Source organism: Diceros bicornis, chromosome 24, assembly GCF_020826845.1.
Source record: "Diceros bicornis minor isolate mBicDic1 chromosome 24, mDicBic1.mat.cur, whole genome shotgun sequence".
In the NCBI taxonomy this organism is placed as follows: domain Eukaryota; kingdom Metazoa; phylum Chordata; class Mammalia; order Perissodactyla; family Rhinocerotidae; genus Diceros; species Diceros bicornis.
The window spans coordinates 20,614,822-20,641,046 of NC_080763.1; the positions used below are offsets into that span (position 1 = coordinate 20,614,822).

The following is a 26,225-nucleotide window of genomic DNA, read 5'->3' on the forward strand; positions in this document are numbered from 1 at the left end:
TTTCTCCCTCCTTACCTTGTTGAACTGGGGGGCTTTTCTTACAGACCATGCTTCATGCCCTTGCATATAACCCCCTGGCCTCCCCACCCCCAGCACGTGGTTAATAGCAGATCATGACTGACCAGGTGGAGGCTTTTCCTGATATCTATTGTTGGCATCCATGTTCCCACATGTTGGCTGTTTATAAAGGAATCATTTACAATAACTTTGTGGGAGACAATAACACTTCTTTAACCTCTTTCAGATTGAAGACATCATTACAAAGATGCAAGATGACAAGACAGGGGGTGTGCCCATCAGAACAGTCAAGAGCTTTCTCTCCAAAATCCCCAGTGTCGTCACAGGTAAACATTCTCCTTACAAGGTGTTGGTGGCTACAGGAAAAGTCTGCTGAAGAGTTGTGTAGCCTCAATTGTGACCTGGGGGTGTCTAAGAATTTGTGAATGGTAAACGTGATACGTTCAATGTGCTTCTTACATAAGGTCGAGTTCTGGTCCTAATTTCTAGGAAGAAGCTACTCTTTGTCAATCATTAAGAATGCTCTTACCATTACCAGCCCTCCTGTGTATAGGTTGAGGCTTCTGGGAAGAAACAAGCTCGTTAATAAACTAGCTAGCCCATCAGCAATTTGGCCTATGGGGTGTACACAGCATAGGAATATTAAAGAAATTATTTTAGTTTTAAACAAGCCTTAAGAAAATCTATGTTCAAATTAAATAAGTTTTTTAACTCGCTGTACTTGAACTCCTGAAAGAAGTGGTTTTAAAATACTTTTCTACATTACTTTGGGGCTTTTTGTATGTTTTGTGTGCTCAAATATTTCTTTAAAAATTGTTAATTGTGAAATGTATCAAACACACCGATATAGTTTCAAGAATAATAATAAAACAAGTCACATGCACCCATCATGTTGCTTCATAACTAACACATAATCAGTATCTTAGAGCCCCTGGTGGACCTACTGGATAGCATCTACCTCCCTTTCCACGAGCGGTAACCACTGTCTACTTTTATACTAATCAATTTGTTCTTTTTCTTCATAGTCTTACCACATAGGCGTATCTCCCTTACTATCCAAACAAATCACCAAATAAATTAAGATAAAGTTTTAGATAATTCTCTTATAATCGAAATCTGGCTGTTTGCTTTCTAAATTTTGGGAATCAAAAGGTCTCAGTTTCTACTGCATACCTATAGGATGGCTAAAATAAAACATATTGACAGTACCAAGTACTAGTGAGACTATGGAGCAACTGGAACTCTCACACATTGTTGGTGGGAAGGCAAAGTGATGCAGCTACTCTGGAAGTTTCTTATAAAGTTAAACATATGCTTATTATATGACTCAGCAATCCTATTCCTAGGCATTTATCTGAGAGAAATGAAAACTTGCGTTCATACAGAAACTTGTAAGTATTTATAGCAGCTTTTTTCGTCATCTCCAAAGACTGGAAACAATCCTAGTGTCCTTCAGTGGGTGGATGAATAAACAAAATGTGGTACATCCATATTCAGCAACAAAAAGGGGTGAACTATTGATACATGTGCCAACTTGGATGAATCTCAAAGTCATTTTTCTGAATGGAAGAAGCCAGTCTCAAAAGGTTACATCTATATGATTCCATTTATATGACTTCCTTAAAACAAGCATGAGCAACAAAAAAGTGACGGAGAATGGATCAGTGGTTGCCAGGGAATGGGAATTGGGGGAAGAGTGTGAGTACAAAGGAATAGTGCGAGGGAATTTTATGAGGTGGTAGAGCTGTTCTATATCCTAATTGTAGTGGTGGTGGTGACATAAATCTGTACATAGGTCAAAATTCATAGAACAGCACACCAAAAAAAAAACAGTCAATATTACTATATGTTACCTTAAAAAATAAATACACTCAGTTGAGGTACCCATAAGTATCCCAACTGATTATTCAGATTGTCACTGTTTGAACTCAAGTACCAAGTCGATTTGGATAACAAAGGATGCTTGTATTGTTAGTGTTCTCTAATTCTGAAATTTATATAAATGGAATTATACCATAATATTGGCTATAGTATATTTTTCATGCATTTCTGGATTTTGCTTGATAAAATATTGTTTAGGATTTTTGTATCTATTTTCATGGGCAAGATTTGTCTGTTGTTTTTCTTATTTACCCTCCTTGCTGGTTTGAGTATCAAATTTATGCTAGCTTCATAACATGAACCATGGCATATATCTCTTTTGTTGATATTGTGTTGTTCTCTGAAAAATAATTTCCTCTTTAATCTAGCTTTTAGGTGTTTCATTTCAATTATTTTATTTTTATTTCTAGAAGTTCCATCTGGTCTGTTTCAAATATGCTTGGTCATTCATTCAACAAATATTTATTGAGCGTTTACTATTTTCTATGCATTGTTGGGCACTGGGGATTCAGAAGTAGATGAAACAGATCAAAATTTCTGCTCTCATGGAATATAGATTCTAGTGGAAGAAAAACAAAATAAATAAGGAAAATTTGTAGAATTTTAGGTAGTGATAAAGGCCAAGGAAAAAAATAAAGTATGAAGACGGGATAGGAGTGTTGCAATTTTGGAATGGGTGGCCAAGCAAGAACTCCCTGAGAAGGTGACATCTGAGTAAAGATGGAAAGGAGATGAGGGATTGACTCATATGGATATTGAAGGAAAGAGCATTCCAGAAAGCAAATGCTAAGTCTCCAAGGTAGGCATGTTCCTGGCATTGAAGAACTAAGAGGAGGGAACTAGAGTTGAGTGAAGAAAAGAAAGGATAACAGGGATGAAGTCAGAGCTAGATCCTGTAGCCTTTTAGTCATTATAAAGCCACTGGAGGACTTTGAGCATGGGGTGACATGCTCTGACTTACATTTCAACAGGATCCTTCTATTGCATTCTGCATGCTCTGGCGAGTTGGGAGGTTAAGCCCCAGATAGGAGGCTATTGTAAAAATGGTCACTCAGACTAGGCTATCAGCATTGGAGATGTGTGAAGTGGTCAGATTCCAATTCAAGTTTAAAGGCAGAATAGTATTTGGGGATAGATCATATGTAGAATGTGAGAGAAAAAAGGAATTGATGATGACTTCACACTTTTGGGCTTGAGTGACTGGAAGAATGGAGTAGCCATTAAATGAGGAAGACTGGGAGTGGGGCAGGGGGTTTGTTTGTTTAGCTGAAGTGTAAGGAATCAAAAGATCCATTTTAAACATGTTAGATTTTAGGGACCTATTAGACATTCAGTTGGAGATAACAAGTAGCCACTTGGGTATATGGATCTTGGTTTTAAGGGAGAGTCTGAGCTGGGACATAGGTCATCAGCAAGATGATGGTATTAAAGTCATGGGATTAATGAGCTCACCAATGGAGTGGGTGTAGATAGAAAACATAGTCCAAGTCCCAAAATTTGGGATACTTTAATTTGTAGAGGTCGTGGAGAGAGGAAGAAATCAGCCAAAGAAATTAAGAAGGAGTAACTGGAGATGAGGAGGAAAATCAGAAGGATATCTTGGAAACCAAATGTTCTAGAAAGTGTTTCAAGGAAGAGTGGAGTTGATCTACCATATCAAATGCTGCTAATAATCAAGTGAGCTAAAGACTGAGAATCCACCATGGAATTTAACAACATTGAATTTGTTGCTGACCTTGATAACTGCACATTCCATGAAGCATTGAGGGCACAAAGCCTTACTGGAGTGGGTTCAAGTCAGAATGAGAGGAGAACTATTTGAGGTAGTGACTATAATTAATCTTTGAAGGAGTTTTCCTCAAAAGGAAGAAATGCGATAGTATCTGGATGGGTAAGTGGGTCAGGACGTGTAGGTTTTTAAATAATATGAAAGTGACAGTATGTTTGTATGATGATGGGAATGACTCAACAGAGAAGGAAAAATGGTGCAAGAAAAAGAGGCAAAATTCAAGAGTGTTATCAATGAGTAGGTAAGAGGTTGAATCTAATGCACAGATAGGTGGGTAGCTTTAGCTAGAAACATGTACACTTTATTCATAGGAAGAGGAGGGGAGGCATAGTAGATGCACAGAGGTACAAATAGGCGTGGAGGTGTGGTGGAGCTTGTAGAAGTTTTCTTCTAATCGTTTCTATTTTCTCAGTAATATGGAAAGCAATGAGGGTAGCGATGTTAAGGTTTGGGGAGAGATTAGAAGCTGTGAAATAGTCATCTATGAGAGCAAAGAGATTGACTGGACTAGGGAAATAGAGTCTTGACTGGTAGGTAGCATTAAGGACCCTCTTGAGATTATTAATATTTATGAATTTAAAGAGAGGCAATTCTTTTCCAGCCGCTTTTAGCTCTCTGGATTTGGGCATGTATCAGGTAGACAGTTGGACTTAATTAAGGCTATAGCGAGTGTGAGAGTATGATAAATCGAGAGAGAGGCAAGAGAGCAACTAAAATGATTGACCATTAAATTTTAACTGAGTAAGGAGGGAACTGAGAACATGAGATTGGCGAGGAACAGTGAGGAGTAGTGATTACAACAAATTGTAGGTCTAGTGGCAAAGGAGTTTTGGAGTTGGAGGCTAGGGTAATAGAGCTGGAAATATATAAGGTGGTGATTGGATAGTGGAATGTTTGAAATTGAGATTATAGAGGGGTTGCAATATATTGCTAGTGACAAGATATAAGGTATGACCATGGAAATAAGTGGCTGAGATAGGATGGCAGTCAAGATCATTGGAAGAGAGAAGGTCCAGGAACTAAGAGGCCATGATTTTGGAAGAATGAACTATCCAGATATTGAAATCACTACTGGGGGAGTGTAGGAGGGGTTGGTTATGAGTCTGTGGTTAAAATATTTATGGAATGAGAGGCAGAGGCCCAGGGATCAGTAGATGACCTTCATAACAAGGGGTGTAGGTGATTTAATCTGGTGTCATGGGAGTCAAAGCTGAGTGTTTTTTAAGGAAGAGGGAGGAAATGAAGACAATCTGAAAGAAGCCATGAGAAGCAAGAAGGTCACTGACTGCCTTCAAACCCCATGGTGTGTAACACATGGGAGAGAAAATAGCCGCCACCTCAGAGGGCTGCAGGGAAGCAGGGCCATTGAGGAAGAACAAGAAGATGAAGGGAATATTAACTGAAAAGGTTGAGGATATAAAAAATTTTACTTATGATTGACCATGAGTTCCAGAGGGTAAGTGAAAGTGTTTCAAGAAATGGTGAGTATGTGACCTGAGTAATAAATGTCAATGGTTGCTATGTACCAGGCACTAGAGTAGTCTTAGGAGATACGAAGATGAATAAAAACCTGATCTCTGCTTTTCAAAAGCTATTATCTGGAGAGAGAAACAGACACAGGGAGACCAATAATGATATGAATTATGTGCTGTAATGGAAGAATGAACAAAGCCCAGAGGAGAGAATCATGAGTTTTTCTTGAGTATGTCTACAACATTTCTCTGAGGAGATAGATCAGTTATCTATTACTGCATAACCAGCCACCACAAACCATAATGATTTTTTATTTCCCATGATCATGATTCCATGAATTAGCAATGCAGACAGTTCTGCTGGTCTCATCCATGAAGTCCTAGTCATCTGATGGTTCACTTGAGGCTAGAGGGTCTACGATGGCCTCACTCATTTGTTTGGCAGTGATGCTTACTCTTAGTTGGGGCTTCAGTTCTCCAGGTCTCCTTGTATGCCCTCGTAGGTTAGACTGGGTTTCCTCACAGCCTGATGGTCTCAAGAGTTCCAAGAGAGAGAGAATGAAAACTGCAGGCCTTCTTATTAAGGCCTAGGCTCCAGAACTCATACAATGTCAAGTCCACCACAATCTGTTCTTCAAAGGAAATCACAAGACCAGCCTAGATTGAAGAGTTTGGAGGAACCAGTTCCACCTCCTGGTGTAGGAGTGGCAACGTCACATAGACATAGGGAGACATGATTCCTTGGAGGCTATTATTATAATATAGCACATGAACAAATTTTAGAACTGGGCCTTAAACATGTGTATAAAACTGGGGAAGGTCATTCTAGGTGGAGAAAACAAAATTTTCAAAGGCCCAAGTGCATGAAAAGTATGCCAGCTTTCAGCAAAGACGAGCTTGTTTATATGGTTGGAGTTTAAAACACATTCATGGGTGTATGTGTTTGAGGAGAGGAGCACATTGGCAGAACAGCCACAGGAGTTAAAGGGATATGAGACGTAACCTTAATAACAGATTATAAAGGAACTTTGACTTGCAGGCTTCATCCCAAAGGTAATGGGCTGCCATCAGAAGTTTCAAAGAGATGGAATCACATCTATGTGTTAGAAGTAGATGAAAGATGGAACAGGAAGAGATGGGGAGTATGGAGACTAGGTAGGGAATCTTTAGATGAGGGAGTCTAAGCCATGTTAACAACAACCACAGCATCAACCAAAACCACAGCTTTACAGCCTCATCTCATTTAATCTTCACAAAAACCCTATAAGACAGAAAATGTTATCATCTCCATTTTATAATCAAGGAAACTGCAAATTCAAGAGCCTAAGTTAGTTTTCCAAGGTCACACAACTAGTCAATGGCAGGCCCTCTGCCTCCAGGGCCCACTGTGAAAGAATAGTAACAGCAGGATCCAAGACATCTGAGGAAAAGGCAGAATATAGGATTGATAGGACTTGCTGACTAGATGTGGGGCATAGGGTAACTCATTCAAAACTGGATCTAGGTTAACATGATGGATTGAATACATTTGTCTTTTTCTCTTCTGAAACCCCACAAAAATCATAATAAAGAATTTTTTTAAAGATGTAATCCCAAAGCTGGAGGCCATTATAATGATCTAACATGGAAAGTAAACATCTTTAGATTAAATATCCTTGAAAAGATAATCCAATCCAAAAGGCAGTCAATGCCTCACTCTCAAGATGTGCAGATATGTGAGAGAAGCTGTGAGGAATGAGGTTAGGCGTGAGGGGAAGATGTAGTTGTAAGAAGAGCAGAACATTGAAGTAAAGAGTTTTCTACAATTCACAGGTGACATCAAATGGCAGTGGCTGTTATTTCTTTGAGACGAGTCCCTTTGAAGCAGGCTTTGTGGTGCATTTGTTTACAACCTTCCAAATGTGTTGGTGCCCATCAGTTGGAATCAGTGACACAAGAGATGGTAGGCATTTCTTGACCTTCCATCTTACAAATTAAATTTTTCTAGGGAATTCCTGCAGAACCCGTACAGAGCCTGGACAGAAAGCACCTATTTGCGTCATTTTTGCTGAAAATAAAATCTTTTCCCATCATGTTATTCTCTTTGTTGTCTTCTGGCCTTTAAATATCTGATATTACCTTATTGGTCAGATCTTTGTTAATAATAAATATTTAATGAAAATAAATAGAATAAAATTAAATAAATAAATTTAATAAAAATAAAGATAACCTTTATTGATCTAACCCATATTGGGTAGATCTTTACTTGATATAGACTTGAGGAAGTTGCAGGTTTGGGAGAGAAGACACAAGATCAGTATTGATCATGTTGGGTTGGAGATTTTGAAGGGGCATTTAGGTGGTGCTGTCCAGGAGATAGTTGGAAATGAGGACTGAAGTTCTGAAGAACATTTTCTATAAGATATAGATTTGAGAGTCATCAGATACTAAGTGCGGGGGACTCCAGGGACGTGACTGGGTACTAAAATTTGCACATCTCCATCTGTAAGCTATATACTAGTCTATCCCCGACCCGGCCTGAAATAACCAACCCCCATATTCCATGATTTTGAGTTTGAAATTTCCCTGCCAACGTTAGGAAATATCCTCACCTCTCAGATAGGAACTCATAGGTGAATTCACAGATGTTGCTAGGATACAGAGAGTGAAGGATGCCCATTGGTTCATCTGTGGCTTGACATGTTGGGTTTGAGAAGGCCAGAAGTACTGAAGGTAATGAAGATGGTGGTTGGAGCCAAGATGGTGAGGTTTCTGAGTTTCCAACTTCCAGCCTGCCAACCCTATCCACTCCCCACCTGCCCTGCATGTGATAGACATATCCTGGGCCGAATGCCTGCCAACTCTAGGAAACCAGCCAGATTGCACAGCCTTGCCCAGCTGTCAGAGAGAGTCATTCCAGGATAATTCTACGTCACCTGAATGTCATGAAGAATTTTTGAGGGACTTGGGAGATTAGTTTCTTCCAGGCCACCCTCAGAAACACAAATTCCTAGCATGTAAGAGCCATAAGATACATCTAGTCTCATTTATTCTTGCAGACAGGAAAATTGAGTCCCAGAGACATGATGTAATGTGCTCAAAAGTCACACAGCTCGTTAGAGACAGAACTAAGATAGAATCTGGATTCCTTGCTGCCATTGCAATGCTGTTTCCATTACCTCATGCAAAAAATGATAGACTCTTGAACTGAAACAGTTTGTATGTCTGATGCATTCCCCCCTGAACCTGAGAAGCACTTGGGTAGCTTGTTAAAAATACAGATCCCAGGACATCCCCATGAGCCTGGGCTCAGGAACCTCTATTTTCAGCAGCTGCCCAGATTATCTAATACAGCCTGTCTGAATTTGGGAATCAGTACAGCCACCACATTCCTGCCAAGTGCTCGCCAGCCTCTGCTTTAATAACCGCCAGTGATGAATGTCATCATCTCTCAGTCCATCTTTGGACAACTTTGAACTTTGGAAACTTCTTTCTTATAATGAACTGAAACTTATTCGCCTTCCAGTAGCTTCAAACCATTAATCCCAATTCTACCTCTTTCTTACAATCAAAGAATAGAGGAATGAATTTGATTGAAAGTACACCCACCTACCTCTTCCTTATGAATTTTTATTATACAGATAATTGTCAGAATATATGCTAGAAATATACATGCATTTTTATTCTGCTCATCTGAACACATTTTTTCATGTGTACATTTCTATCTCTTTTCATAGTCCACAAATTTATTTTTAGTGGCTTTATGTTGACATAAACAATTAAGGGTATTTTCCCTATGGCTTCTTGGCAGTACAGTTTGGGTGAAAGAGTCTAGGGCTAAAAACTGCTTCTGTGACTTGAGCTGGTAAATGTGTGAACTTTGAGCTGGTCACCAAACTCCTTGGGCCTCAGTTTCCCCATCTGTTAATTAATAGGTTTGGATTAAACACTATTGGTCCATTCTGGCTCTGACCTTCTGTGATTCTTCACAGGATGTGTATGAAAGCCTGTCTGAGGTTGGTGCTTTCCACTTGTCCTCTAGATCTTCTATCTGAATTTACCCCTGGGTTAATTCAGGCCATCAGTCTGGTCTTTAACCATGATACTCCCAGATCAGGAAACAAGAGAACCGGGTTAGGAAACCTTAGAGTTACCCAAAGTTAGTCAACATTCTTGATCTTTCTTACTCTCCTTCTGGTTCTATAGCATTGAGAAGGAAAGGAACTTAAAAAATGACTCAAAATAGAGATAATTGTTGGGTGCCTATGATAGGCTGAATAGTCACCCCCCCAAGATATCAGGTCCTCGTTCTTAAAACCTGTAAATGCTATGTTAATAAAGGATCTTTGCAAATGTGATTAAGATTAAAGATTTTGAGATGTGGAGATTATTTTGGATTATGCAGATGGACCCTAAATGTAATAACTTGTGTCCTTATAAAAGAAAGAAATAAAAAATAAATAATAGAGAAAATAAAAGAGAAAGATTTGACACAGAAGAGGAGAAGACCATGTGATTACAGAGGCAGAGATTTCAGTGATACGATTATAGCTCAAGGACTGCCAGCAGCTACCAGAAGCTCCCTGAGAGCCTCTGGAGGGAGTGTGGCACTACTGACACCCTGATTTTGGTCCAGTGAAACTGGTTTCAGATTTCTGGCCTCCAGAACTGTGATAGAATAAATTTCTATTGTTTTAAGCCACAAAGTTTGTGGTGATTTGTTACAGCAGCCATAGAGAACTAATATAGTGCCAAAAGTGCACTAAACACATTGTAGCATGAAGAAAGTGATAGAGTAAGTGATGTTTTAGAAAACTGAGATGTTTTAATTGAAAAAAAAACCAGTGTAAGTCTACAAATAGTTTTCTTCCAAAGTTTTAGTGGAAAAATATAATATTAATTCTGAAAGCAAATTGCACTGACATATACCTATGTGGTATAATTACTCCATGAGTAGTCAGCTTAAATTGTTTAATAATGCTATAACATAAATTTTATTGTCCAGGTCTCAGTGTAGTTTAATATACCTCTTAGATATCCTAAGTAATCCTATTATTCCTACATTTGTGATAAACTAAATTAAATCAATTAGTAGCATGTAAATACAATTTATTTTTAATTAGCATACCCGAATTTATACATATATATTAGTATTATTCCCTTCAAATGGTCACCTTGAGAAGTGGGGTATTTATTTAAAGAATGCTCCCATTGCTTTATTTCCAGAATTTCTCTCTGATAAGAGCTTTTAAAGCTTCTAGAATTTGTTAAAATATCCTCAACAGAAGCAAAGCCATAAATCTGTATACACACATACAGACGTACACGCACACACATGTATATATACAGTCAGAATTGATTTTTTGAGATTTCTGCTTTGGGGAATAGGGGACTAGCCTACTCAGACTGTCTGGCTGAGAGCAACTATAAAATTTGGGAAAAATCAACTTGATGTAATTGGAGAGTTAACAAGAGAGTGAAGAATTACTGGGCCAAGATTCATGATAATATGAAAATCTATAGATATAATCCTGGCTTTGGGGACATTATTGCCCTAGGGACATTTGACAATACAGAGAGATAACCGCAAAGCTGAGCAGCACTTCTGATAACACCATGGGATGAGAGTAACTAAAATTGGAGTCTGAAGACCACTGAAGATGGGGACCCTGAGAATTTCACCATACTTTGGACTGAGACTCTGAAAGGCTGAGAGTAAAATGAAAATATTCAACCTTTGCACAGTTTGAAGACCAGCTTCCAGTAATCAGGATAAGCCCGAAAAATCTAAACTCTTGACATAGGTGAAAAGTGATCCCAGATTGTTGGTGCCCCTGGGCACTGGGAAGAGGCAGATAACTTTATTCTAGTCCTCAAATTATTTCTACCAATGACTTTCCAAATATAAAGTCAGTATACAATCAAAGATAACCAGGCATATAAGGCAACAAATTAAGATGAATGAGAACTAGTAGAAACAACAAATGATAGAGGGAAACTCAAAAGAGCTCCAGAAATTGGAATTATCAGACACTAACTTTAAAATACCAATCATGACTATGTTCAAGGAGATAGAGAGCAAAAAGGAAATTTCAGCAAAGAACTGCAAACCATAGAAAAAGCTCACAGAACGTTTTTTTAATGGAAATTCTAGAGCTAGATAATAACCAAGATTAAGAACTCAGTGCATGATTTAAATTGCATATGAAATGTGGCTGAAAAGAGAATTGTTGTACTGGAAGATAAATCAGAAAAAAAAATCGAAAATAAAGACAGAAAATGAATAGGATGAAAAATTGAGAAGAAAGGGTAAAAGAATAGAATATATGAGGTTAAACAAGTGTTTAATGGAGTCTTATAGGTGGAAGAGAGAGACAATGAGGTAGAAACAATATGTGGAGACAAATTAACAGAGAATCTTTCCAAAACTAATAAAAGACACCAGCCCACAAAGTTAGGAAAGCAAGCAATCCTCAAGCAGAAAAACAAATCTACACCTAGATACATCATAGGAAAACTACAGGAAATCAAAGACAAAGATAAAAATTATAAAGACAGCAAGAGAGAAAAAGACAGATATAACTTCAAAAAAAGCAATAATTAGACCTACAGCTAGTTTTTCTTGAGAAACAGTAGAAGCTGAAAGACAATAAGTTGAAAGTAAATGATTGTCAATCTAAAATTCTATACATAGCAAAAATATCCTTATGCCAACAAATTTAACAGCTTAGATGTAATGTAAAAATTCCTTGAAAAACAAATTACCAAAACTGACATATGAAGAATTTTAAAATTGAATAGAACTATACCTTTTGAAAGGAGTTGAGTTTATAGTTAAAAATTTCCCTGCAGACAAAACTATAGTCACAATTGGCTTCCTAGGTGAATTCTATTCAAGATTTAAGGGAAGAAATAATACCAATTCTGCTCTGAGAAGGTGAGAATACTTCCCAGCTCATGTTATAAAGCTAAGATTACCTTGATATCAAAAATAGATCAAGCCATTACAAGAAAAGAAAACCACAATACAATGTCTCTCATGAAAATAAATGCAAAAATTTTAAACAAAATATTAGCAAATTAAATCAAGCAAATTGACTTGAGTAGTCAGGGGTTGGCAGACTTTTTCTGTAAAGGCCAGGTGGCAAATACTTCAGGCTTTGTGAGCCATACCGTCTGTGTTGCAATTATTCAACTCTGCCATTGTAGTGCAAAAGGAGCCATGGATAATATGTAAATGAGTGTGCATGGCTGTATTTCTATGAAACTGTATTTACAAAAATAGGTGCAGGTCATAGTTTGCCCACCCTTGCCTTAGATGTATCTGGTAAACAAGATATTGAGCAAAAGAAGGGAGATGCAGAAGGATATATACTGTATAATTCCATTTATATAAAAATTCAAGAAACTAACTATGGAATAATCGTATTGAGGGATATATCATAGGGGATAAAAATGACAGGCAAAGTACGGAAGTGACTACCGCTTACCTCCAAGAGGCAGGGAGTAATATTGTCATTGGGAAAATACATTCAAGGAACTTCTGGACGATTGGAAAAAATTTTTAAACCTCAGTTATAATAACATGAATTTTTCTTTAAATAATTTAAACTGTACATATTTGTATGTGTAATGTTTCACAATCAGAAATAGTTTTCTTTTGGGGGCTGGCCTGGTGGTGTAGTGGTTAAGTGCACGCACTCTGCTGCTGCGGCCCGGGGCTCGCAGGTTCAGATCCCAGGCGCGCACTGACGCACCGCTTGTCAAGCCATGCTATGACGGTGTCCCATATAAAGAAGAGGAAGATGGGCACGGATGTTAGCTCAGAGCCAGTCTTCCTCAGCAAAGAAAAAGAGGAGAATTGGCATCGGATGTTAGCTCAGGGCTGATCTTCCTCACAAAAAAGAAAAAAACAGTTTTCTTTTTTCGTAATTATAAAAAGTAATTTGAAATCAGTTTGGTGAATAAGGCCTGGGAAAGCTAATTGCCAATACAAAGTGCCAGTTTTGGTTTAAAGCATGTATGACTCTGAATAAATGAAGCTGGTTTTATTATTGGCCCTGTAAACTGGTTCATAAGTTTATTTCCAAAGAGGATTTCCAAAAACATTTATAGCATAGCCAACACTGACTGAAATAAGGGTGTAGCCTCTAAGGGACCAACTCTGAAAAAGACAATGCTTAATTAAATATTGACTATGCTGTGTTTGCCTTAACAAATATTACTCCACTATAACACATTTTCTTTAAATGTATGCATTTTTACTTTCTTCTTCTGAAGTTCACTTTAGTAACAACATCCTGAAATGCTGTCAAGTTATAATTGTGAAAGCAAAAGGCACAACTTTGATATTCCTGGCCTTTGTGCCATTAAAATCTTACTCTAAATGTCACATTAATTCATCTTTTTCACATTTTTCTTGTTTGATTTTTTTTCCCTTCAAGAAGAAGTATTAAGTGGAAGGAGAGAAGGAAAAGACAGCTCATTTATTGAATGAAAATATACCACACAACCCTCTAATTTGTACTCTAAGATTTCTTTTTAAACACTTCTATAAAAAAGTCTATTTGGGCGTGAGATAAAATTTAAGAAGAGAATGAAATCTAGATTTATTGTAACTGAACTGGGGGTCACTGAGTCTTTTTAAAAGAAAGAATCAGAAAACTACCATGGGCACCATGCTCTGTAACAAGAGGTGGTGGGTTAGCAACAAAGACTGTTGATTCCACTGAATCAACTGCTGCAGCAGTGAATTCTATACACTAAAATGCTGGATGTGCTGCTGGTAGGAAGATTCTAGCAAAGTCATGTTGCTGCCAGGAAGTCTATACAAAGATTGTGAATATGGAGACCATTAATTTTCAGCTCAGATCCTTGGGCAGTTGATTTTGTCATTCTGTTTTACTGAGGACAATGGTACCAGAAAAAGCTTTAATTTATGGAAACACAAAACTTTTTTACTGGCGTATTACAATAATTATGACGTGCATTAAATATAAAAAAATTTTAAAGCCAAATTTAGCGGTCATTGTGTCATCTATGAAGAGTTTTTTTCTTAAACATATTGACTTTAATAAAGCATGTTCTGCACAAATAAAGCTTAATTCTACCCTCAGTTGCAGTCAGAGGAAATGTGAAGTTATTTTTACATAAAACTTGGATTACAACACTTAACCTGGCTTTTGGTTCTACGGCATCATTTTCTAGATCCAAGAACAATATCATTGCTTTAGGATCATCTACAGAGTTCTACCCTACATATTCTTCAGATAGTATACCCCTAGGCCATTATTTTCCTGAGAATTAATGATGACAGCAACATTCGTTGAGCTCTTCATAGCTAACATTGTTGACTATCGATATTGACTATCAATATTGTCTAAAATATTCCCACCTGTATCCTGATATATATAAGCAAACTGCTGGAGTGGAGGATGGGTTGGGGATTCCAAAGTGGACACTCTCCAGAGTCACTGATTATAGGTTTTCCTAAACAACACTTCCTAAATCCAAGTATTTCCTCCCTCTAAACCAAGTGAAGAGGGCTCCAAGAGAATCAATGGTGATGATTAAGGGTGCCACAAGAAGGGGTGTATTGAATCCTCTCCCTAACTAGATTCTTGCTAAGCTGTTGAACCCATAGTTCTTTCCTGCTTCTGCCGCCAGGAAAGAAAATGTGGAAAAGTTCATGGGAAGCTCAGCAGGTACTTCTCCGAGTGTGTGGATGTTTGAACCAAGAGTGGTGTCTGCTTCTTGAAGCTAAGAGGCTGGATGGGGCAGCCCACACCAGCAGGCAAATAAGGACCCCAGTGTGGTATGATGCCTGAGGAGAAAGATATGGGGCACTGACCCCCAGAATCCCTGTGACCCTTGGAGGCTCTAGAAGGATCTCCATGGAAACTGAAGAAGAGGTAGAGAAAGGAGAAATAAAGGAGCAGAACTCCCCCCTGTTTCACTTCAAGATCCTCTGGACAGGGCTGGTAGAAGGGAAAGAAATAAGAATTAAATGAGGATTTAAATGTTTGATGAAACTAATTGCAAGTGACCAGAAAGCTAAAAGATCTACCCAAGATGTCATTAAACAAGGGCAAAGGAGATTTGACTTTTCATGTTTTTAGGACAGTGATTAGGAAAAAGTAAAATCATTCATTGTTGTACCTCATTGAGTTCATATTGTTCAATAAACTGGATATAATACTTAGTGACAAAAGGAATATAGGACTTCTGTTTCTGGCCATACAGCCAACTAGGTGTCAGAAGAACACCCTTTGGTGCAGAACACTGAACTGGTAAGAAAGTAAGGGAAATCTTTAGAGGCTGTAAACTAGAAAGTGAGAATCCAGAAAAGTTAGCTAGTATTGGATTGGCCTTTTCTCAGAGGACATCTGTCAATCCTGGGTAGTCTAGAGCCTGGATTTTAAGAGGCCATGTGTATGGGTCTCAAGAAAATTTAGTAGGGAGACAGTCACTTCATAGACTCATGAGGGGCAATGCCGTCATTGGGTGAACTAGGGGGAAAGGAGCCTCAGAAAGGGAGATGATGGGAATAATTATTTTAGCCTTGGTTATTATTAGAGTGAATGAAAGGAGAAAAAGGATCTCCCTAGATGATTCCTATTTCCAAATTCTAAGCCTCCTCTTGCTGGTGTGTCTCATTAAACTTCTTGTGGCCCAAAAAAAAGCCAAGCAAAAAATGTAAAGTGTCTTCATTTCAGTACCATCCCCAGGTACCTGGCAGAAGCAAACACCTCTCCTCTTTGGAGGAACACACTTTAAATATGGACCTCAAAAATTCCCAGAAAAAAACAAAAATCATTAGAGATGTGAGAAAACAAACCAACATGACCGAAAGTCAGCAGAAAGCACAAATGGCAGAATCCAGCCCATAAAGATTGTGGATGATGGAATTATCATATACAAATATAGAATAATTATTAGGTCACACCATATGAAATTGCTGTTTTTGTAGGTCAAAACTGATCAATATCTGCAATTTTATGTATTTAACCCAATATTTTTAAAGAAATGAGATGGTATTGGAAGTATTTTGAAGGACTGAGAATGATGTACTCCCAAAAAAGGATTAGAAGCTTTGATAAAGAACCAAATGAAATCTCTATAAATAAAAAATATAATAATTGAAATTAGAAACTTAATAGAAATGTTAAACAGCAAATTTGGCTAAATTTGAAAAACAGCTAAAAAGAGAAATGATAAACTAGAAGACAGAGCAGATAAAAGTACTCAGAACTTAGTATGGGAAGGCAAAAACATAAATAATGTGAAAGAGAGGTTAAAAGACTTGTAGAAAAGAGTGAGAAATTCTAACATCTAATCAAATTTTGAGAAGGAAATAATAGAGAAAATGGGAAGGGCAATTTGTCCCCATTTTCTTTATTATTTCCTTCTTGACTGAAAGATATATTAAATCTTTTCAGAGTTGATTAAAAGCGTCAGCCCTCAGATTCCAAAAGTCAAACAAATCCCAAGCAGGATAAATAAAAACAAATCTTTATCTAGCTACACTGACATCAAATTACAGAACACTAAACACAAAAAGAAGATCTTCAGAACAGCTAGAGAGAAAAGACAAATTGCTTATCTGAAAAGTGACTGACAGGTGGCTTCTCATATGTAAAAATGGAAGCTACATGCCAGTAGAAGAAAATCTCCCAAGTGCTTCGAGAAAATAACAATCAACTTAAAGTTCTATGTGTGATGAAACTATCTTTCAACAACAAGAGCAGAATTATCATATAAAAAATGAAGAGAATGTGTTGTTAACATACATTTACCAAAGGGATTTCTATAGAATATATTTTAGGAAGAAGGAAAATTATCCCAGGGAATCCTGAGATGCAAAAGGGAATAGTAAGTAAGGAACATGGTAAGTATGGGTTAATCTAAACAAATATGGACTATCTAAAGCAAAAATAATAATCTCTAGTATGAGGAGTTATTAAAGAAACAAAATCACTTCAAAATACTGGAAATAAAAGCATACAAATTGAAAAGGAGTTGATCAGTTAACATATATAAATGTCCTGTATTGTTTGGAGAGGGGATAAATACACTTAGTAGTTCTAGACTGGTATGGTCCAATATGGTAACCACTAGCCACATATGGCTTTTTAAATCAAAATTAAGGTTAAGTAAAATATAAAAATTTAAAAATCTATTTAATTTTAACAAATAAGATTGGAAATTTAAAGTATACTTCTAAAGAGATCAGAGAAGAAATTATGGTAGAAATTAGTAAATACTTTAAACAATAATGAAAACACTACATATCAAAACTTGTAAGATCTGGATAAAGCGATACCTAGAGGAAAATTAATAGTGAGAACACATGAGCTATGTTCTTATTTGAGAAGTATAAAAAACAATAATGGAATAAACTCATACAAGGTAGACAGATAAAGAAATTAAAGATAAGATGATAAACTAATCAAAAGGGCCCAAATCATCTTTGAAGAGATTGACCAAATTCACATACCTTAGGGAAGATCAATCGAGAGAGATGGAAAGAGAGATGTATATCAGAACAATTAAATATCAGGATGAAAAGGAGATATAAGCATAGATGTAGAGATTAAAAGATGATCAGAGTATGTATTAAACAACCATATGCCAAAATCTGAGAATTTATGTGAAATAGGCAAATTTCTAGAAAAATATAAATTATAAAAAATAACTCAAATTTCTTTATGACTATCCTTATAACCTTTAATGAGTGTTTTAAAATATTCCGACAAATAAAATACCAATTTTACATTTTTGCATACAGGTTCTGCAAACATTCAAGAAACAAATAAATTCAATCTTACATAAACTCTTAGAAACAAGATAGAAAAAAGATCATTCCCCAACTCTTCTATCAGATTAATTCAACCTTGATATCCAAACTGGACATTGCCGGTATGACAAAGGGAAATTACAACCTAGTTTCTTTCATGAACGTAGATGAAAAAAAATCCTAAACAAAATAATAGAAAACTAAATCTAGAAACACTGGAAGAAAAATATTGTAGCTCTTGTGGGGTAAAGAAAATAGGAACTCAGAGAGAGACTAGCTCTTGTAGAGAACAGGAAATGCCGGGGCTGGAGACACATGGGATCACAAAGGCACTGGTAGCTCTTTCTTCTACTGGGTTGTGAGGACATGGGTAGTCGTTTGATTATCATTGTATGTTTAACACCAGCATTGTTTAGAATTGCATGGTGATATCTATACTTTAAATGTATCTATACTTTATACCTTTTATGTATATATATTTTTTATTAAGATGTAATTGACATATAGCATTATATTTTAGGTGTACAACATAATGATTTGATATTTGTATAGATTGTGAAATGATCACCACAATAAGTCTCGTTAACATCATCACCACACAGTTACAAATTTTTTTTCTTCTGATGAGAACTTTTAAGATTTACTCTCTTAACAACTTTCAAATATACAAAATAGAATTATTAGCCGTAGTCACCATGCTGTACATTACATCCCATGGCTTATTTATTTTATAACTGGAAGTTTGTACCTTTTGACCCCCTTCACCCATTTTGCCCACTCCCTGCCCCATGCCTCTGGCAACCACCAATCTGTTCTCTGTGTCTATGAGTTCGGATTTTTGTGTTTTTTCCCCCAGATTTCACATATAAGTGAGATCATATGATGTTTGTCTTTGTCTGATTTATTTCACTTAGCATAATGCCCTCAAGGTCCATCCATGTTGTCGCAAATGGCAAGATTTCCTTCTTTTTATGGCTGAATAATACTCCATTGTATTTGTATACCACATTTTCTTTATCCATTCATCCATCAGTGGACACTCCTTTTATGTATATATTGATGATGTATTTCATAATGAAAATTTTTTCAGGAGTTTAAACTATATGCATGTATACACTATAACTACAACCGTGTAAAAATTACGTGTACATGCCATGAGTATGTGTGGATGCATGTGGATGGGGGTGGGGGAGAGAGAGAGAGAGATTTTAAAGGAATATAAAATAAAAGTGCATCATGAGATGGAGGTAAATGGACACATTCGCTTTTAGGTGAATGTGACTTTGCTGTGCTTTTGGATTATACCCTGCCTCATAAATCTAACTTTGGGCTTTTAACAGACGGGAGACCATTGAAAACCATTCAAGCTTATGTATTTTCAAACAGGCTGTCCCACTTCGAGTGTGTGTGTTTCACCCACACTGTCAAGCTTCTGTAAACAAACCTGCAACATGATCCATCTGACTGCTCCCTAGTTATTATCCAATTATCACCTATTCTGCTTATTAACAGCCTTAAACAGACGATATTGCTTCATGGAGCTGACACTCTCCCTTGATGGGTCACATGTCCAACTCTAAGCAAAACTGTGAAGGAAAAAAGCAGAGAACTTCGTCTTCCGTACTGAGTTCTCTCACCTAATTCCTTCTGTTTTACTCCTTCCCAGGGAAGGTCATTTATCCTCCAGTGGAGAACCAAGGGCCGGGCTGTGAGAACCATCCACTCCAAATGCAGACATTGGGGGGAGGGAGGGGACACTGTCTGTAGAGAATTTTAAAGTAATAATAAAACTGAATAAAAGTCCTTCTGCTTTATGTTATCATCATGCAATTCTAAATAATATTGGTGTTAAAATATTCCTCCCCCCCAAATTATTTTGTTGGTTGGAGAGTTAACATAGAGTAATAATAATATATATGTAAGCTTCAAATAAGCACATTTTAATTACCTGTCCTTATTAACATCGTATTCTACACGGAAGTTAACTCAGGGAACCAGCAATTATAGGAGACTCCCAACACAGTTTGCAACGTGCACTCATTTTGAGAGTAAGCGCATAGCAATTTGGAATTAGACGCAGTTCATGTCTCAGATCTCTATGGCACCATTTAAATGGTGGGTTAAAATAGACACCAATAGCACAGTGATTGTAAAGATGAAGAAACAGGACTTGAATTATTTCAATTCTGTCCTTCTGTGTGACCCCTTGGAGTTTATATTTGTATTTAGATTTTGTATGTGAAATTGAAAACCGTGAAACATGCAAGGTGTAATATTTTTGTTTGGCAAACGTAAGTTTCAATTCATGCATGAAATATTCACTGAATTTTAGAAATAGCTTTGAAAATAAAATTTATTCTTTTTTGGGGTCATTTTTGGTTTTAAGAGTAAGAAAAAATTCAAGAAAATGACACTATGTTACTGAGGGGTACAATTGAGTGGTTACCTAAATCGTGCCTTTTGCAGATGTTCTTTTAATAAAAGATGAACTTTTATTAAAGTTCACTTATTGGTTATTGTCAGTAAGGAGAGGGTGTTAAAAATGATCTGTCCCAGGTGTCAGATGCACAGGTATGCCCTGGAATCCTCTTTTCCTTTCAGCTCCTCAGTGTCCATTGGAAATCTAAAGAGCTAAAGACGAGAGGGGAGGAGTCCTTTAACTGGAGGGGACATGGTTTGGATATTTCTAAGGGAACTTCAACTTCCACATATTTTCCTAAATTTGGTCAGCCTGAGAACGCACCTTGCTTGCCATTTCACTTATGTGGAAGTCCTTTTCCATAAATGGAATGATTCGAATCTCCAAGGTCTTGTCAAAAATACATTTAAAGTTTGGGTTGGGGCCGGCCCGGTAGCGCAAGCGGTTAAATGCACGCGCTCCCTTGCGGCGGCCAGGGGTTCCCTGGTTCGGATCCCAGGTGCGCACCCACGTGCTGCTTGGCAAGCCATGCTGTGGCAGCGTCCTGTATAAAGTAGAGGAAGATGGGCACGGATGTTAGCCCAGGGCCAGTCTTCCTCAGCAAAAAAAGAGGAGGATTGGCAGATGTTAGCACAGGGCTGATCTCCTCACAAAAAATAAAATAAAGTTTGGCTGTCATATACATTACTCCTGAAAGTACCTCATTGCAGCCATTTCAACATCTTTTTAAGTGTTTAGATGTTATATTAGAAATATGTAAGAGGTGCCTAGTTTTTCAATATTCTTTTGAGGGTAACACGAGGAAGAATGGTTTCTGAAGACTGCTGCTGTGAAGTAGTGTTAGCAGACAGTGTGCACATTTGGGGCGATTTCAGCAGTCAGTAGCCAAATCTCCTCAGTGTTTTTTTTTTTTGAAAGAATTCTTGAGAAAGAAATTTTAGGCAATTGGGATGTATTCCTTGAATCACATAGTAGGGAATCGTGGTGTTGGGAGCCTGCTGCTGGTTATCCAGTACTTGATACATGTTTTCTTATTTAGTACTCGAAACAATGAAGTGAAGCATAGCAGCGTGGAGCCCTTTTGATGAAGGTGAAGTCGGGGGTCAGGGGACTCACTCGCCCTGCTGGGGGACACCGGGTTGGTGGACAATGGGGCTGGAATTTGCACCCAGCCCACCATGAGCATCCCCCCACCTCCTCCCTCCTGTGTTTAGGTCTGGCTTTGATCTTCAACATAACGCTGAACAAAGAATTCCAATGGGACAAGAGGGAAGGCAGCACATTTCCTGAACTGCCCTTTAATTTGTCAACATGGCCAAAATCTATTTCAATCTGGTACACTTTCAGTCATGAATGAAGGTGGAGAGAAGCTTCTGTCACAAGTTGACCTTTCATTTTGCCATCAAGAAGATCCTCTTGAATGTTCTGAAAGAGAACTCAACTCGTTCTTCTTGCCAGGGGGCTTGGCAAACCGCAGGAGCTTCAAGCTGTTGGATGAGCATTTCCCCTCACAAGATCATTGCCCCTGGGGTTTTCTGACTTAGGGTCACAGGCATGTGCAGGAAGTGGATGGAAGGAAGATGACTGGCATCTTGGACAGCAGGGGTTGCCTCCTCCTGTTTCTAGTCCTGGCACTGACTAGGAGTACATCATCATCTTTTTGTTTCACTTCCTCCCATCTGAAAATATTTGCAGAATCATATCTGATGGCAACCTACTTTTATAGTAAGTAATATTTGGGGGATTTTCCCAGAGCATTTGTATGTGAGCAAAGTCAGTGAGCCAAGGGCCAATGCAATGTAAACGGGGCAGGAGCTCAGGCTCAGACTGTACTGATAAAGCTCTGATCCCCGACTCTGCCTCTTGTTGGGTATCTGATTGTGTTGAAATGTTTCCTCTGGAAACATTGCTCTTCATAACAACTCTATGTGGTAGGACTCTGGAGCTAGGCTCCCTGAGCTTGAATCCCAACTCTACTGATTACTGGCTGTGTGCCCTGGCCACTTTACTTTACCTCTCTGTGCCTCAGTTTCCTCATCTATAGATAAGAGATAGTAATAATAGTACCTACTCTGTAGGATTGTTGGGAGGATTAAATGAGTTGGTATGTACAAATATTTACATTAGTGTCTGCCCTAGAGTAAGAGCTATATTCAGTTAATGTTTCCTAGTATTAGTGTTAGTATAGTGTTGTTCTTGTTATTTCATGTGCTCCATTGGTGCTTTTTTTGGAAGTGCAGAAAATAGTTGATTTACCCCTCTTAGCTGTGGGAAATTCTGCTGGGAGTCTGGGCCCATCTGCTAGACACATCCTTTCTGCTCCTACACCATCCTGGGAATACAGATTGTGGGGCTGGGGTGCAAAGAAAAAGTGGGACCTTGCGGCTCCCAGTATTTCCTTTGGGAGGTGGAGGGGTGCAGTTCATCTGTGTCCCAGATGCCCAGATCTTTGTTCAACCAACTGTGTGGCCGGGTACCTGGGCCCCTCAGGGGTGCCTGGTTCCCCAGCTTCCTTTCCTTCTCTCCTTTGCCACCATCCCTCACATACACTGCGCTGCCTGGGAGGCCGTCTGAGGATGGGCAGGCTAGTTTCTAGACTCAGATGTGAAGGACTGACTCCTGGTCTGCTAGTCATTCCCTCCCGAGGCGGTGAGATCTCCCTGCTGCTCCCTGGGGCAAAGGGCAGGACACACACTGCGTGATGGAAGTGTGGTGGGGGAAATCACTTGAATTAATTTATCGAAATCTTCTCCGACAACACCAGAGAAACTTTATAAAGGCCCCTCCAACATCCAAGAGTGAGACTGTTATCATCCTTGTCCCATCACCAGATCCCCAGGGCCTGCCACATGGTCCAGGGAATATTTGGAAACTAATTGTCATGAGCAGTAACATCCTCCATGGTATAGTTGTTTACTTTCCAAGATCCACCAATAATTATGGCTGGTGAGTTTGTTTTTTTAGTGATTTAGACACAAACTGTTTTTCAAGACTCAGGGAAAAAAAAATCCCACAATAAAACTTTTTAGATAACTTATATACAAGTTTGAATGCTTTGTGTAAATTAATGAAGTTGAAGTCTATCGCATGTGAATAAAAATCTTAGAGTCATGTTAATTAAATGGGCCCATTGAATTATTTTCGTAAATTCTTCTGATTCAATTGCACATCCTCAAATTAACAATAAAAGTCAAACTAGGATTTAAAGTTAAGGTCCAAGGAGAGCACATGCTGAATAAACAGACTTGTGTAGTTGAAGACGCAACAACAGATGGTAGGAACAACAAAGTGTAGGAAAACTGCAAAAAAAAAGTTCAAAAAAAATAAATGAATCCTGAACATAGATGAATGCCAAATAAAACAGAAGAGTGTAAAGAGCCATAGTTCTTAGTGGAAAGTGAAGCCTTTTGCATGGGCTGTATCAGTGCCTGGAAAAGTCTCAAGCATGGACATAACGTAAAGGTTTAATGAGGAGAAGAAGAACATTGGGAAAGTTATGAAAAGTATTCATTATAAACCATAATTTTCATGTGAAGTGAAAGTTATGGGATGACTTCATGCAAAAAAATGTTATACTCAGATTTCAAATGTTTATGTGGGAAATGTTCACAGGTAAAATGTTTGAGGAAAGCTTGAGAAAAGTAGTAATTTCATAAATTTAGCTATTACACCAGTCTTCCCAAAAGCCATTGTATCTGTCTACTAAAAGCCATTTACCATGATTGCTGCGAGAAAGGGTAAACCTTAGAATCATTATATACCAGAGTTTAAAGGTCCGTTGTGATTTTCTGGTCCAACTGACTCATTTTACGGGCAAGGAAATGGAGACTCAGAGAATTTGGTTAAGTGAGCTCTCGAAGGACTCATGGCTAGTTAGTGGTGGAATCAAGAACTGAAACCAAGTTTCCTGGCTTTTATTCCAGGGCTGAGATGTAGAGATCTCACCCTGGCAAATCACTGGCTGCTTCCTTTTGGGGCCACAGATAAGCACTGATCTTCTAGAACCTTCCAATCACACTTCGTGCTCCAGGGTTGTGTTCAGAGCTTAGGATAGTGTTGTGCTAGACTAGAGATTGTAAAATTCAAACATGCCTTAGCAAATGCAAGCACATGGGTAAATCAAATAAAATCAGAGCAGAAAGCTTTTCTTATATAAATTGCTGTTGGAAAGAATGTGAAAACTGAAGCATAATTCATGAATGTGTTAATTGTTTTTTTCTTCCTCAGACACTCACTAATTTATTCTGAAGGGATTGATACATTTCCAAATTCTACTTTTACTTTAAAGGAATTTAGACTTCAAGGAACAAAAAGTTGAACACTGTATTGAGATTGCTGCAATAGTTAAGAATATCACCTGTCATGACTTCGGAAAATCATTACAAAAATTGCCCGTGGAAAAGGGAAATCTGTCTAGTTCACAGCAAGCATCCATCTTACACAAGTTAGTAATTCCTAATCTCATGTTGGAGAAAAACACAGCACCTCCCTGTGCTATCAGGATGGGCTTCCCCCACTGAGGCTGACCCTGGTGGGCCACCGGGCCGGCTGGGCTCCAAGCCTTGACTTCCTTTTGATCTCATCCCCTCAGTCATTGCCTGCTGCTCCTACTCCGTCGTCTTAATCTGTCTAGCATCTTTTATTTATTTATTTATTCCACGGATGCTTCTTGTGCCAAGAAGAAAAGTTAATTGTGTGCCAAGCAAGGTACTAGGTGTAGGGAACACACAATGGGAAGCAAAAATAGCCAGCCCTCCCTGCTCTCCCGGAGCTTAGAATCCAATGGAGGAAACAGTAGACAAGAAATCCCACAAGTAAATGAACTGTAGTGCAGTGATGACTCCCAGAGGAGAGGTACCGTGGTATGAGATCACCACGGGAGAATTTGACAAGGCTGCCATTCAAGATATGAAAAACAAGTTGGTGTTAGCCTGGTAAAGATGGCTGAAAAGAGAGAGCCAGGCAGTGGGAACAGCATGTGCAAAATCCACATTGTGGGCGAGAGCAGGGCAAGTACGTGGGCCTAAAAGGTGATCACGGTGGTAGGAGCAGAGAGAAGGCAGAGGGGCATATATAGTGTGAGGTTGGAGGGGCAGATGAGGACTTTGGTCTTGAGAGCAGTGGGAAACCACTGAAGGTTTCAAATAGGGATGACGAGATTAGATATGAATTTTGAAAAGGTCACTTAAGTTCACTCGGAGAAGCAGAAATACTCGGCTATATAGCATGTGTGTGTGTGTATGAATGTCATTGTGAGTATAGATATGAATGTATGTATTCATTACAGGGATTTGAGGTTATGCAGCTGTGGTTGCTAGTTGTCTTCACATCTGATGGTCTGATGCTGGAGCTCGGACTCCACAGGACAGGCAGTCAGCAAGGGAAGACAGATGTAAAGAAGGGACGGTAAGGATGAGCTGGGACCCACATGCACGCTAGAGCCTACGAAGACCCTGAAACCCAGGCCAGTCCTCACTGCCTCCCTTGATGATGGAGTTGTCCTGCAGGACACACTGGCTCCATCATCATAGAGATAAACACGCACCTGGCCCAGGAGTCAGAGAAGCCCAAGGAAAATCAAGGGCAGGTAAAGCGGCCGCAGGCCTGCCTGCTGCCCCCCAACAAAGTGAGCCCACAGATAACCTGTGGGTTGCTGCAAAATGGCTGCTGCTTCACCTCCGTTCTCCATTCCCGCACAGGAGTGTCCCTTGTGGCCCCCCCATACTGGAAACACTGGGGAGAGGGAACCTGGGCGAGGTGGTCCAGCCTAGCCAAGTTGATGCTTTACAAAGCCACCAGGCACCTGGCTGCAGGGTGGAGAATGGGTATGCAAAGCCTTCCACATTCCTCTCTGGCAGCTCCCACCCAAGT

The 26,225-nt window shown here is 38.6% G+C and overlaps 1 protein-coding gene across 7 annotated transcripts in view; it reads left to right on the forward strand.

Annotated features, from left to right (window-relative positions):
• The first annotated feature begins 250 nt into the window (after positions 1–250).
• The window catches only part of RGS6 (regulator of G protein signaling 6), a 174,189-nt gene continuing 148,214 nt past the window's right edge, over positions 251–26,225 (forward strand). For 6 of the 7 annotated variants that reach the window (XM_058567939.1, XM_058567941.1, XM_058567942.1 and 3 more), the window contains exon 1: positions 251–344. In XM_058567939.1, the coding sequence (XP_058423922.1) occupies positions 266–344 (79 nt within the window). In that variant the 5' untranslated portion in view covers positions 251–265. The remainder of the gene's footprint in view (positions 345–26,225) is intronic. The other variant, XM_058567938.1, reaches the window with a different exon arrangement.